A 13,578-nucleotide genomic window follows, 5' to 3' on the forward strand; every position below is an offset into this window, starting at 1 on the left:
TGGCTAAACGTGAAGATGAGGATGAGCAATGATATGATGCAATTGATGAAGGGACACTCACAAAGAATACCTATGTTCAGCCTGGGATTTGAACCCAGGAATCCTGGCATCATATCATGCTCTACCAATCATTTAGCCATGGGCGTTGGCAATTTTTTTTCAGCCTAATTGTGTTTGAATATGTGGATAACATTACAACTACCACTCTTAATTCATTACATATTTCAAATATCACAAAAACATTTTTGCCACACACTGTTGCTACAGATTGAAACCAAAGTTGTTAATTTCTGCATTTCTCGGGATGTTCATGTGTAGTGTGTGAAAATGTAAAATTCAAGAATGTAAAATCATGGTTCCATGGTGGTTGTTTTTAAGTTCTCATCCTCAAATATGTTGGGTAGAAAATTTCCCTAGACGTCTTTTACACATGTACATTTAGTTTACTTCTTACTTGCTTTCTTTCGTTTCAACAATCAACACTGTCCCTAGTGAAAATTTTGAATGGGGGAAAACACAATGTGCAGGTGCTGAAAGCAAGTGAAACTACCTGAAAACAAGCAGAAAATAGTTCAAAGAAATATGTGGAGTGTTCCAACAGCTCTTTGCGAGTATGGCGTTTCTCTAAAGAAATGAACATATTTGTTTGTAAAATTCTTCACATTACCCATATCCCCTCCCCCCATGCAAATATCACCCTGGCTGTAATGTATACATTGTAGATTTATAGTTTTATGCTTCTTTTATCCCTAGTGTTTCTTTTGTTACTTTTAAGGATGGTGTCTGGAGTGCTCGAGGTGCTGGAAGGATGTTTCACACTGTTGAGTGCAGCTGAAGATAAGCAGGCACAGAAGGTCATTGCAATGGAAGTTGCTACATCACTGCTGATACTCCCAACGCCAGTCTGTGTTCAGCTCCATACCAAGGCATTGCTAGCAGCACTGCACAGCAACAGAGCAGCGTATCACAATTATAAGGTATTTTGTTCTAGTCATATCTTCGATTGCATGTTCTCCATAACATGACTGCTTTACAATAGTGAATGGGCCTCTAGCATTGCAAACGTTTTCATCTCTGTTGTATTCCTATCATCTCTCCTTTCCATGTTTGTACATTCTATCATCACTCATCATGGCTGGAACTAAGTGTCGTACCATTTTAATTCCAGACATTAGACCATGGATCCTGTTTCAAATGAAGTTTGTCAGTGGTTTGCCTCAAGTAAATCCATGCAAATCCTGGTGTAGTAGGGCTTCCCCGATGGCGTAGTGGTAACGTCGTCACCTTGTAATACCTGGTGGAAGCACATGGCACAGTGGTTCAGATCCCAATTTAAACTGTAGGTCCAGCCCCGATTAACCTTAAAGTGGACTTAAAACAACAAATTAATCAAAATCCTCATTTCCTTATCCACCCCTTTCCTATCACCTTTTCTTATGTTTCTCACAATTAAGCAAAACCAGCCATGAGTTAGTGCTTTGTTTAATTTTTGTATCCTCGCGGATAATGGACTGGACCATGGAAACCGTATAAACTCCTGCTTTAGTTGAAAGACACAAAGTGCATTTTGTGCAAGTGTGAACCATTATCCACACCGGTATCCATACTCTTACCAATTCCCAACCAATACCGATACCAGCACTTCAAAATTCTAATAATTAAAAGTTGTTCAAAGTACTGATTAATATCATTGTGCAAGTAAGACTAAGCCGATACTGCTTTGAATTGATACCTGTAACTATGCCGATACTCTTAGATTCCCATTGACCACTACCAATGGCAATAATCAAAAGTTATTCAAAATATATGAATTTACTAAGAGTTCCTTTAAAATTATCAACAATTACATCAGAATATTAGAATACATGTTACGTAAACACAAAATAGGTTTTTGATTAAAACTAGTGCAAAATAAAAGGAAACTTCGAATTTTTGTATAATTTGCAGATTATTATACTCCACAAGGCATTTTTGTGAACCCTGTAAGACCAAAATACTGGAAAAGTATCAGCTGGTATCAGTAAATAAATTCAACCAATACATAGGTATCAGCTAGGCCCTAATAAGTATTTACTCCATAAATTTACCAGTTTTTTACCCTAATATATTCCAGAATTATATCAGAATATTAAAGTACAACAAAAATTGTGTTTATGTGTTTGTAACAGCTGTAAACTACAAGAGAAATAATTAAAATACCTGTTATGTAATTGCAAAGTCCATTTTTTTCACAATACTGGCACACAAAATTTGCAAAATTTTCAGGATAGTTGGACCCTGTGAAAGACTAAAATGCCAAAAATTATCAGCTGACATGAACGAATAAATTCCAGCTGACAATTTCGAATACCGATATATGAGCATCAGTATCGGCTCAGCCCTAAAAGTTATATCTGTTCACAAAGCATTGTATTACATGTCCATTGAACATCAGATATGGATGAAAAGTTGAGAATTGAAATTCATCCAATTATAAAATTCAAACTTTAAATCCTAAGTGTTATATTTGTCCCATAAGTAGACGTAAGTAACGCGTGCTAATCATAGAACTGTTGTTGTACAATGTTTCTAGTATAACAAGATCTCTTTCTCTCATTTGCAGGACCAGTCTTTGCTGAACCACGTAATGCAGTCATTGATGGCTTTTAGGGATGTCCAAAACCCAAGGGATCTGGATGCAGAAGCATTCTACAGACTTGTGCTCACTGCACGAGGAGTAGCAGTAGCTCGTCCTCACAACCTGGCGAGGTTTGCAGATCAGGAGAAGACCTTAACGGATGATTCGACATTGACTGAAAGTATGTACAGTGTTCACTTATTTGTAGAGATATGCATGCAGGTGGTGCCAAGTTACCGCCAATTGAACAGTATTTGTTTCTCAGAGATGACTGTGTAAATAGTATTTGAATTCTACATGTTGAATTTTTATATTTATAAGCTCTTTTAACTCTTATTAAATGTCTTAGTTTACTGCTAGGGAGGAAAGATGTTTGAAATAAAATTTTATTCATTGAGAATATAAAGTACGAGGCTCATTCGGAAAGTAACCACCGTTTGGCTGTAAATAGAAAACCCGATAGATACAACAAATTTTTGCTTTACATCTGAAAGGTACAGCTGTCCTCTATTTTTCAACATAGTCGCCATGTAAATTCAAGCACTTGTCATAGCGTTTCACCAATTTACCAATTCCTTCTGCATAAAAGTGAATCACAGATTGCGTGATGTAACAATGGTTGCGCTCTGCCCACTACTACTAGCGCCACGCCACAATGGTGGTTACTTTCCGCATGACCCTCGTATTTGCATGATAAGATGGCAAGAACATGGTGCTCATCACATCCCCTCCCTATAACTCTGTATGCCGTTGCTTCATGTTGCAATGTTCAGGGGCTAGTTTTACCTTTTTGTAACTTTATTGATTACCTTGATCCTAGATTCAAACATATAATTAAGGTTTAAAATTGTAAAAATGAGCTGAAGTGTCAGTTGTCATTTTAGGTACTCTGCAGTTTGCCGAATTCAGGAAAAATATCAGTTGGTGTCTGTGACTAATTTGAACTAGTATTGGCAAATGCCAGTGCTTTTCACATCGGAAAGTGTCGGTTGGAATATTTGTTATTGATACTGGCTGATCCTTTCCAGATTTCTCGGAAATGTTATGCAACAATTTCGTGTAGTCTAAATATTCTGGAAGTTATGCAGAATTCTTAATTTTCATTATTTTTGCAATAATATTGTGAGGATGTTTGTCTCATGTGAAATTATGAATATTTTAAAGTACAACCCTGTTAAATTGATATCGTACAGTTCCAATGGAAACTTATACGTTAAAATTTATAAATATTCTGAACTGTTTTCAATTGTTACAATTTTCCAGTATCGGTATTGATCTGAATCAATAGATTGATTGATTAAGTCCACTTTTATGCAGTTTAAAGTAGGTTCCGAACCTTTTATGTGCATCCGCCAGGTATCGAACCCAGATCCCCTCGAATACAAGGTAACAAAACTACCATTATGTCTTCGGGGAGGCTCGGAATCCACAGCCTGTATCAGCACTGGTTCAAAGTGATACCAGTTGGCTCTAATTTGAACCAATACTAGTACGTCAGTATTAGCTTGTTTCTAGTTAATTGCTCGATCTTCATAGACATGAAAAAAAATTCAGATACTATATGTAGTGGCAGTACTATATTTTCTGTCCTTTTGTTAATTAATCTTTGGATTCGAGTCAGTCCTGGGGACTTGGAATTTGATTCATTCCTGAGGACTTGTTCGAATCTGAAAGCATGGGAGTGATAGGTGAGTAATCTGTGAGTTGAGAAAAATGTGTATTTTCTTAACTTCCAGTTGATGTAAGTGACAACGAGGAGAAAGATGCAAAGGCCAGACTGCAGCATTATCTCAGCATGGTGAGTGAAGGGCAGCACTTCATGATGCAACTGGTGGAAGCTCTTTGGTGCCTACACTACAGTCATCCTGCCAATATGGCCCTAGCACCTGTATGTGTCCCAGGTATGGTCCATGTCTAGTTTTTTTGGAATATGGAATCTTTTAATGTATTAATATTTGTATTTTAGTTATTTTACATGTGCTTCTCTACCCCTCTTGGTTAATCATAATGATGAGTAAGAATGATGAAAATCTTTTATGCCAACCATAAGCAAGCTCTGCACCGTGGGTGATACAACTCTTCTCCTGAGATATGGGACTGTAGCCACCCACCATCATGGGGAAATTGGTGAGCTATGAATGAGCAGCGTAACCCGGTCATGAAAACATACAACAATGACTGAGGGTTCGTTGTGCTGACCACACGTCACCTCGGCTGGTGGGAGTGACGCCTGCAGTCGGTAGGTTGGCACTGGCCGTCACTGGATGTTGCACCATTGGTTATTTATAAGTAAGTTCCTTGTAGTGGTTCATGCCTGCTTCTGTAGCAGACCAGAAGTTCCCCACAAGGTTCCCACTGATCTGGGAAAGCTGAAAAAGTCATGGAATTTTGAAAATATACCTAAAATTGAGTGTTCCTTTGCACTTGCCAGGATTTGGGAGTGAAAGTAACTTCCCTTTTTTTCAATCTTTCTGACAGTAGATGTTCCAAGGATTTTTATTATTATTATATGCAGTGAACGCTTTTTAGTTTGAACTTGGATAATTCGAATTACTCTGTAATAAGTTTATTTCCCTTGACATTATCTTTTATGATGTGATGTTTTTGTTAATTAAAATTTTGGATAATTTGAACCTTTTTCATGTCCCCTTGTGACGTTCGAAGTAAAAAGAGCCCATTGTATTTTGAACATTTTTTTTTATTTCCATGCCATTTGGCACTGCAAGGGCTTATTTACCAAATATTTGCTCACACAACCATAATATTGTCTCTATCTAAAGCAGAAACTTATATTACTGTGGATAAAATTATATTCTCACTTGCCTATTAACATTTACAAATTGCTGTTATTTGTTACACAATTTTTCCCCTTCTACATATATGAAATGTTCTTTATTCTTATTTATTAGCTGAAATTTTAAGTAACCTGGATAATACATTTGTAGCATTCAAGACATCCTTGTTATCTCATCTGATAAAAGCTGAAACAATGGAAGTATTGTGTTAAAATCAAACATGTTACAGAAATACTATTAAAAATAAGCATAAAAATCAATATTGGTTCAAGATAAACTGTGTGTATGTATGTTAAAAACATATAAAATAAATATGTGACTTACACCATAAATATACTTACAGGTTTAACTCACGTGGAAACAACAGTACATGCCGTTGTGGAGATAATCCATGCATTTACGGCATGTGACTTAGAAAGCGTTCCTTTGGCAGCAAAATTATACTTACAATTGCTGCTTTGTGGAGACACCACTGTTGGGTTCAGCGCAAAGCAAGCTCTCATCCGAGTCCTGAGACCCAGACTTCGTCGTAGACGTGTGTTCATACCAAGTCCTCCACATTGCAGTACCCCAGGTGAGATTCTTGCACCAGTTTGACATTCTGTAGGTCCTCTTGCAAAACGTGTGAAGTTTATTATGGTGTTCCTAAAAGTTGTCTTGCAATGTGTGAACTGTGCTTCCACTTCTGTCAAAAGGACTGGTCTCCTGCTGGATGTCATGTGGAAACTTTCCATAAACAAAAGAACTCTTGACTGATACTTTTGCCAAGTACATTCCTAAAATCTCTGAAGTAGCTGTTTCCCAAGGTTTATGAGGCCAATTACTTTTGTTCGATTTGTGCAGTTCGTTATAACTTTGGGAGCATGCTCATTGAGAAGGGATGGATCAAATAGGAAATTTTTCACAATATCAATACTTTACCATGTTGCCTTAAGAATTAGGTAGTGAATCGTTAACTCTCTTAATTAATGTATGCAAACAGGCCAATGAACCTGCTTTTTCATTACTTTCAGGAGGAACAGGAGAAGTAGAATCGGAAAAGGGGCCAATATCACAGCCATCTCAAGATTCTTCAGAAGCTGAGCAACATTTTGAAGTTGATACTGTGGAGCCAATGGTTTTGCTTCCACCTGAAGCAGGTACGTTTGTTTGTGTAGCATTGTCATGTCTAATTGTGGAACACAGAAGTTCCTAATTTTTATTTAGCTTTTTTATTCCCTGAAGATGCATTGCAATAAAGCAACTAAGAGCACAATAACACTTCATTACAGAATTACGAATGTTGCAGTTTTTTCCAAATGTGGAGTGACGTTGTTCATTTGAAAATTTTCATTTGTAAAATGGTAAAGCAGCTGTAGGCTTTTGAACTAGACTCCAATTCTTGTTCATCTTGTTCTTAGCATTACTTCAATAATCCTCAGGAGCTGAGAATTTTCCAGGTAGATACATTTACTAAACTAGCTTAGTGCAACCTAAACTATCTTAAAATATTCTCTACTTGTTTGTGTAATTCAATCATGGAAAATGGAGCAAAAAGATATTTCATTATCTTTTTAGCAGGGGAGAGGGGAGCAAACCTGTCCTACCCCCATGTCCCCCTCCCTCTTATTCTTTGTTCCTTCTCTGAGAGAGAAATTAGGGGAGGGGGACAAAAAAGGGTGTATCACAGTCTCCCAGAGACCAGAGAGAGAAGTACCTCCACTAAGTGTCAAACATGTCGACTAATTTCCTGGGACCAGTACCAGGTTTTACATTCTTGTCATCACAGAAAGAAGAAAAGATGAACCATTTGCCCTGCTACCTCCCCCTCCTAATGAAAGTAATGAGGGTTTTATGCAGAATATCCACAACACAATGTTGCGCCTCTCCCTCCCTCCCTCTCTCTCTCTCTCTCTCTCTCTCTCTCTCTCTCTCTCTCTCTCTCTCTCTCTCTCTCTCTCTCTCTCTCTCTCTCCCTCTCCCTCTGCCCCCCTATCTCTCTCTCTCTCCTCCCTCCCTCCCTCCCTCCCCCTTGCCCCTCCCTGCCTCCCCCCTGAAAGTAACAGTCCCATTTAAAGCTAATGGTTCCTTACAATCCAGAAGTATCCTTGCCTGTACAATGCTTTATTCAGACAATCAATGTATCCATTCAAGTATAGTTGATGTGTGATTGCATCTACTCCATCCAACAGTTTGGCAACTGGTGAGATGGTACAGCTTCGGATGTGCATGTTAGTTGGCCCTTGCTAGTAGGTGGGACAGTCATTGAGGGTTTGAGTTCCCCTTCACTACACATATTGGCTGTTTCACTTTGCATTTGCCTTGTTTCATGCCAAAAATAATTACTTGCCATTACGCCATCAGGAACATCCCAGAATATGCCCTGTCAAAGTAGCAGAATATGAAACAGAACACAATGCAACAGACACTTTAAAAATCCATATTGCATGCTGTACATAACCGCTGATGTACAACCTTCCAGGACTGATTTTTTTATTCTTTACCTGTGATATTCAAACACAAGAAATGGGTGTCATTCAGTCACCTGATGTGTGTTCTGAATAGAAATGGCCTTGGAAGTGTTTCCATGTAAACACAGTAGGTGGCAGGGCTGTGCTTAGCAGCCCACTGTTTGTCTTGTTGGCACATTTAGTTGGAAGTTACACAAGTGTCGTGATGGACGTGCATTCCGAGCAGAGAGTTAACATTAAGTTTTGTGTTAAGCTGGGAAACCCCTAGTGAAACATGGAATATGATACAGCAAGCATTTGGTGATAAGGCATTATCAAGAAGCCATATCTTTGAATGGCACAAAAGGTTTCAGAAGGGCAGAGATTCAGTGCAAGATGATCCAAAGACAATGTTGATCCCATTTTTTCATGCTAAAGGTTTGGTGCACCATGAATATCTGCCTGAAGGACAAATGATAAACAAAAACCTTTATATTGACGTCCTGAAACATTTGTGTCAAACAATTCTGCGGTGCATTTGTGGGCATCTGGGCAGTGGTTCTTATTGCACGACAATGCAAGGCCACATACTGCTTTATCAGTCCAGGAATATCTGGCCATGCATCGTATCTCTGCTCTACCACATCCCCCATATTTACCCGACCAGTTACCGTGTGATTATTTTTTGTCTCCCCTTGTGCAAACACCGTTGAAAGGAAAGCATCATGAAGATATTGGTAGCAATCCAAACGGTTTTGTGACGTGCTGAGAAGCATCCTAGATGAAGCTTTCCCTGCTTGCTTCCATGACTTCCAGGAACGGTAGCAGCCGTGTATAGATAGCTGAGGGGACTATTTTGACAAAACCTAGGACCATTAGTTCCTAAGTTGAATATATAATTTTGTACGAGTTCAGTCCTGGAACTTTTCTGACAAAGGTTTTATATTACAAAATAATGTGATAAATATTAATTTCAGAGTGAATTTTATTTTCGCAATGCTAACAAAATAATGCCAAGGGAATTATAGAAACAAAAGAGTACATGGTGCAAACAGACCATTGAGGCCAACAAGGGGCTCTTTGTTGGGCGATGTGTGGTCAGCTAATTTTTTTTCTTCTTTTTTTTTTTTCAGGCTTTCAAGATTAGAAAATGTCACTTTCAAAATCAGGTTTATGTTATTGTTTAATGAAATATGCAGTCATTTATAACACTGGTTCTTAACCTTTGGTCTGCAGGCCCCCAGGAGGTTACCATACCATCTCATGAAGCCTGCCAGAAGAAATGGCACGAGCCTTTATAGTTAGAGGAAAATAGACCAGCAATTATTTAATAAACTGAATAAAAATTAAGTATAATCTTCCTTTTGCTAAAGGATAAAATGACAATATGCAGAGGGGTCCACAGTGAATGAACAGTTATTGTTGTATGCAGTGCAGGGATCTATTTAACTGTACTAGATATGATGGTTATTTTTTTATTATGAATTAAATGTGTGTTTTTTAGGTGGCGGAGCAGTGTCAGTGAACGTTAATCCGATTGAGGCGCTCCTTGGCCAAGGGGGCTTCCCACCAATTTTAGACATCCCTCCAGATGCTGATGATGAGGCGATGGTAGAACTTGCCATTGCATTGAGTCTGCAGGTAATACATCAATCACTGTTGGCACACAGTTTTGGTGCTTTAATCACAAATGTTCCATATGTTTCCAAGAATATTTAAACTCCTTGAAAGTGTCAATCAGCACTGGATACTTCTAGGAGTAGGTAGATTAAAAAAAAAGTATATGACACTGACAGCAATTAAATTTCATTTTGAGGGAAGGGGTGCAAAAATGTGAAAGCAAATACAGTGGAACCTCAATTTTATGTTTTCAGGGAACCAAGTGAAAAAACTTATGTAAGGTATAAATTTGCTGACATTTTTTTAATAACATTTTTCTATCTTGGGACCATGAGGATTTAAGGCTCGGCTGGACCTTTAGCTTGCAATTGGGTGAAGTTACGTAAGTCTATTAAACTATTGATAATATCTAGAGAACAGTGAAAGAAAACTACACTAAAATTCACATCAATGCTCTAGAAGCAATTCTAAGCATATGTAATTTTTCATAATTTGAAATATTCAAGAGGTTTTTCGAATGGAGAGGAAAATTTGAAAAACTTCGTCCATTCGAATACCAAAGGTCCAGCCGAGCCTTAATGTATAATGTGGGAAAATGTAAAATTGGAGTTCCACTGTAGCAGTTAAGTATGGTGGAATCCTGATTTTTTGTCCTTCAGTTTTAGATTTTTCCCATTATAACAATTTGCAAGTTTCGATAATGCAACGTGAAAATTGCATAATAGATGTGCTGCTATGTAAGATATTGAAAAGGTACATAAAAATTGTGGTCCAACCAGTTGCAGTATACCTGGATTGAATAAACAAAAAAGTCATAAGGGTCCAAGTCGTGGAAAGGCCAGATAGGTCCTGTATTTTACATTTTCCCACTTAATACATTCAGCCATTCATGTCCAATAAAGCAGCGTGTTAAATAATAGGATGTTTATCTCTATCCCATGTTTTATCAATCTTCCTTTCCCCACATTGTACATTGTCCCAAGCTCTACAGATGGCATAAAATGCGCCAGCTTTTTCTCCTCCCACTTGATTTTGCAATAGATTCATTTGACACAACCTTGAACTAAAGTTCCAGCAGGTAAGGTTTTTATGCAACTGGAGCGAGAACTTCGGAAAGGAGAAAAAACTGTAGGTGCTTTCTAAAGGAAATGTTCATTCTAAAAATAGCACCACCTCATATCTTTGGATGTGGTAGTAAAGTTTTGAATAGGTTTACTGCTTCGTAGGGATGTGACGAAGCTGAAAATTTACCAAAGCCAATGTATTCATCGATAATTTTGGAACCGATTCCGATACATAAGATTATTCAACAGAATTGGGATGTTATTTTCAGCATGACAAAAATAAATTTGCTATTTACATTTCTATTGCATATGTGCAAAAAAGTGGTTATGTGAACCTTTAAGACGAACATAGATTCTCAAGAGATTTAACATTAGTACACAAGCAGTTCTTTGAAATGCAAAATGAATTCCTGTTCTTGATGTTGTAAATTTATTGCTGCCAGATTTAACTTCAGAAACATGAGTTTTTGAACCACTTCTGGAAGTAACCTACTTCTTATCTTATCGAAAATCTGTCCAGCAACACTGAATACTGATGCAGCAGGTATGCCCAAGTATTTTCTCGCCACTTGCTTCAGGTTTGGATAGTCAATTTTGAATTTTCAGTACAACAGCGGATCCTGGTCATGTGGAATAGTTGGTTCAGCAATGTACTGTTTTATTTCTGATTTGAGGTAGATTGATCCTCTGAGTGAGAGTTTGCAATAATTTTATTACAAAAACTGCAAATTATGAAGAATCATAACCTAATTTTCAATAAATCTTATAAATAAATATAAAACTTATTAGAAGGTAAACTCTAGTATTATCTGTACCTGTTTAAATATTGGATTTTTGCCGATGTCAATTTCTGCCGATTTTCATACATCTGTAATCAGCTTCGGCACATCCCTACTGCTTCGCCTTCCATCCTGAAGGCAAAAAAAAATTCTACTAGGAGAGACTTCTTTCCTTTCCTCTTGAAGAGACCTGAGGAACATGTTACGCTCCACACATATGTTACAGGCTATGCTTGGCAATCTAAACTGGCTTAAGGGGTCAGAAAAGAGGCCACCCTGCCAGAGGCGTTGGTTATCTATTTTTACTGTACACATCATGATTTTTCTTTTAGGGATCTATATTCCCTTTTTTACATTGAAATTAGTTTTGATATGCAATATTGATGCACAAAATGGATCATGCCATCAATCCTTACCTGCACTTGAATTTCATCCCCCCTCCCCCCACTCTCTCTCACTCTCGCTCTCTCCCTCTCAAAAGTGCACATGTTGAAATGCAATGCCAAAAACCCAGGTTTGGTTGCTGGTTATACAGAACTTTCATTAATTTTTATCCTCAAGTTTTTTCATATATGTAGTTCAGAAATTGAGTAGTTAAACATACTACCATTATTGTGAATATTAACCTGTTTTTTTCCCCTTTCTTAGGAACATGAATCTGGTGCTGATCTCCAGAATTTACAGCAAGGGCTTCAAGGATTACGAGAACTAGCAAATATTCCAAGCTTGCAAAATTTGAGTGGCTCGGCACTACAGGTAAATATAGTATTGCATGTAGGTTAGCAATTAAAACACACTATACCTATGTAACTTACTGCTCAACCAGCGTGTAACTCTGGGATCCATCTATTTGACATTGCCTCATGCTTTGGGCAATTCTAATGACAGTACCTACAGTAATTCCTAATCAAGGCATTATTTTTTACTCCTTTTAAACCTTTTTTTGTCTAATGATATTTTAAAATTTTGCTCCAAAAATAATGGAATAAGAATTTATAAAAGCAGTATTTTTAGTTCTGTTTCTATGATAATAGCTAATAGGTTTTATGCATGACTTATTCATAACCAGATAATTTATTAATTTGTCAATATAAAATGTGAAAATTATGTTAAATAATATTAAATATGTTCAGAACATAATATGAACATAAATATGAACAGAGTGGTTCAGTATAAGTAATGGACTAAAACAGGGAAGTGCTCTTTCCCCACTGCTCTTCATAATTACAATGGATGCAATTAACGAGGAGGTGGGGAAGAAGATAGGAGAGGAAGAGATGACTTAGTAATAAGGGAGAACAGGGAAGAAGAAGTACAGAGACAGCTTGGTAGTTGGAATGAAATTCAGTGCAGACAAAAGTGAGGTGCTAATAACAACAAGAAAGAGAGCCAGAAAGGAACCAAGAATAAAGATGGACATGGAAGAGTTGAGGGTAGTGGAGAGTGTAAAATATCTAGGAAGCATAATTGAGAGAAGTGGAAGAATAGATGAGGAGGTAAACGGAAGAGGACAAATGGGTGGTGGACTAGATCAAAGTGTTGGAAGATTAATATGGAACAGGGATGTATGTACCTATGAAATGCAAGAAGGTAATATACAACACATAGTATGTGCCAGTAATTACATACAGAGCAGAGACTTGGACAATGACAGAGAGAGACAAAAGAAAGATGCCGGCAGTGGAGATGAAATTTTTAAGGAGTATATTGGGGAAGACTAGAAGGGATAGAATACGGAATGAGGAGATCCGACAGACAGTGGGTGTGGTGAAGCTTCAGGACAGGATAGATCAGGCACAGATGAGATGGTTCGGCCACATGAAGAGGATGGATGCAGAAAGACTACCAGTAAGAGCTGACAATGCACAAGGAGTGGGAGTAAGGCCAAAGGGGAGACCAGGATGTCGGTGGAAAGAGCAGATAGCTGAGAGTGTTAGAAGAGGACAAGATTAGAACACTGTGGAAAGAGAGGAGTAGTGGAAGGCCAGAAGAAAATGGAGAGGCTTGACTTCTATGCCGACGAAGCCAGAGGCAGGAAACTGCGAAGGATGATGAAGATGGTGAATATTAAATAATATGTTAGCTTGACTGATATAATATTTTCCCTGTGCCTACTTTATAATTTTCTTGTGTGTGTATAAGCAAATAAGTTTGTCAGTTTTTGCTGAAACTTTGTTCACTTTGCTGAGAGTGCTACTTTGTAAAACAAAATATCTTTGTATTCCGTGGTTTGTAATAATTTTAGAGGCATTCTGTAGTCTTCAGTTGGTTTAG

At 37.7% G+C, this 13,578-nt stretch overlaps 1 protein-coding gene across 3 annotated transcripts in view; it reads left to right on the forward strand.

The window, feature by feature from the left end:
• The window catches only part of poe (E3 ubiquitin-protein ligase-like protein poe), a 206,180-nt gene that overhangs the window by 120,266 nt on the left and 72,336 nt on the right, over positions 1 to 13,578 (forward strand). For all 3 annotated transcript variants that reach the window (XM_083109941.1, XM_083109943.1, XM_083109942.1), the window contains 7 exons: positions 776 to 977; positions 2,603 to 2,798; positions 4,354 to 4,518; positions 5,756 to 5,986; positions 6,426 to 6,551; positions 9,346 to 9,482; positions 11,953 to 12,060. In XM_083109941.1, coding sequence (XP_082966067.1) covers positions 776 to 977; positions 2,603 to 2,798; positions 4,354 to 4,518; positions 5,756 to 5,986; positions 6,426 to 6,551; positions 9,346 to 9,482; positions 11,953 to 12,060 — 1,165 coding nt within the window. The remainder of the gene's footprint in view (positions 1 to 775; positions 978 to 2,602; positions 2,799 to 4,353; positions 4,519 to 5,755; positions 5,987 to 6,425; positions 6,552 to 9,345; positions 9,483 to 11,952; positions 12,061 to 13,578) is intronic.

This window comes from Lepisma saccharinum, chromosome 23, assembly GCF_977018435.1.
Source record: "Lepisma saccharinum chromosome 23, izLepSacc3.1, whole genome shotgun sequence".
In the NCBI taxonomy this organism is placed as follows: Eukaryota; Metazoa; Arthropoda; class Insecta; order Zygentoma; family Lepismatidae; genus Lepisma; species Lepisma saccharinum.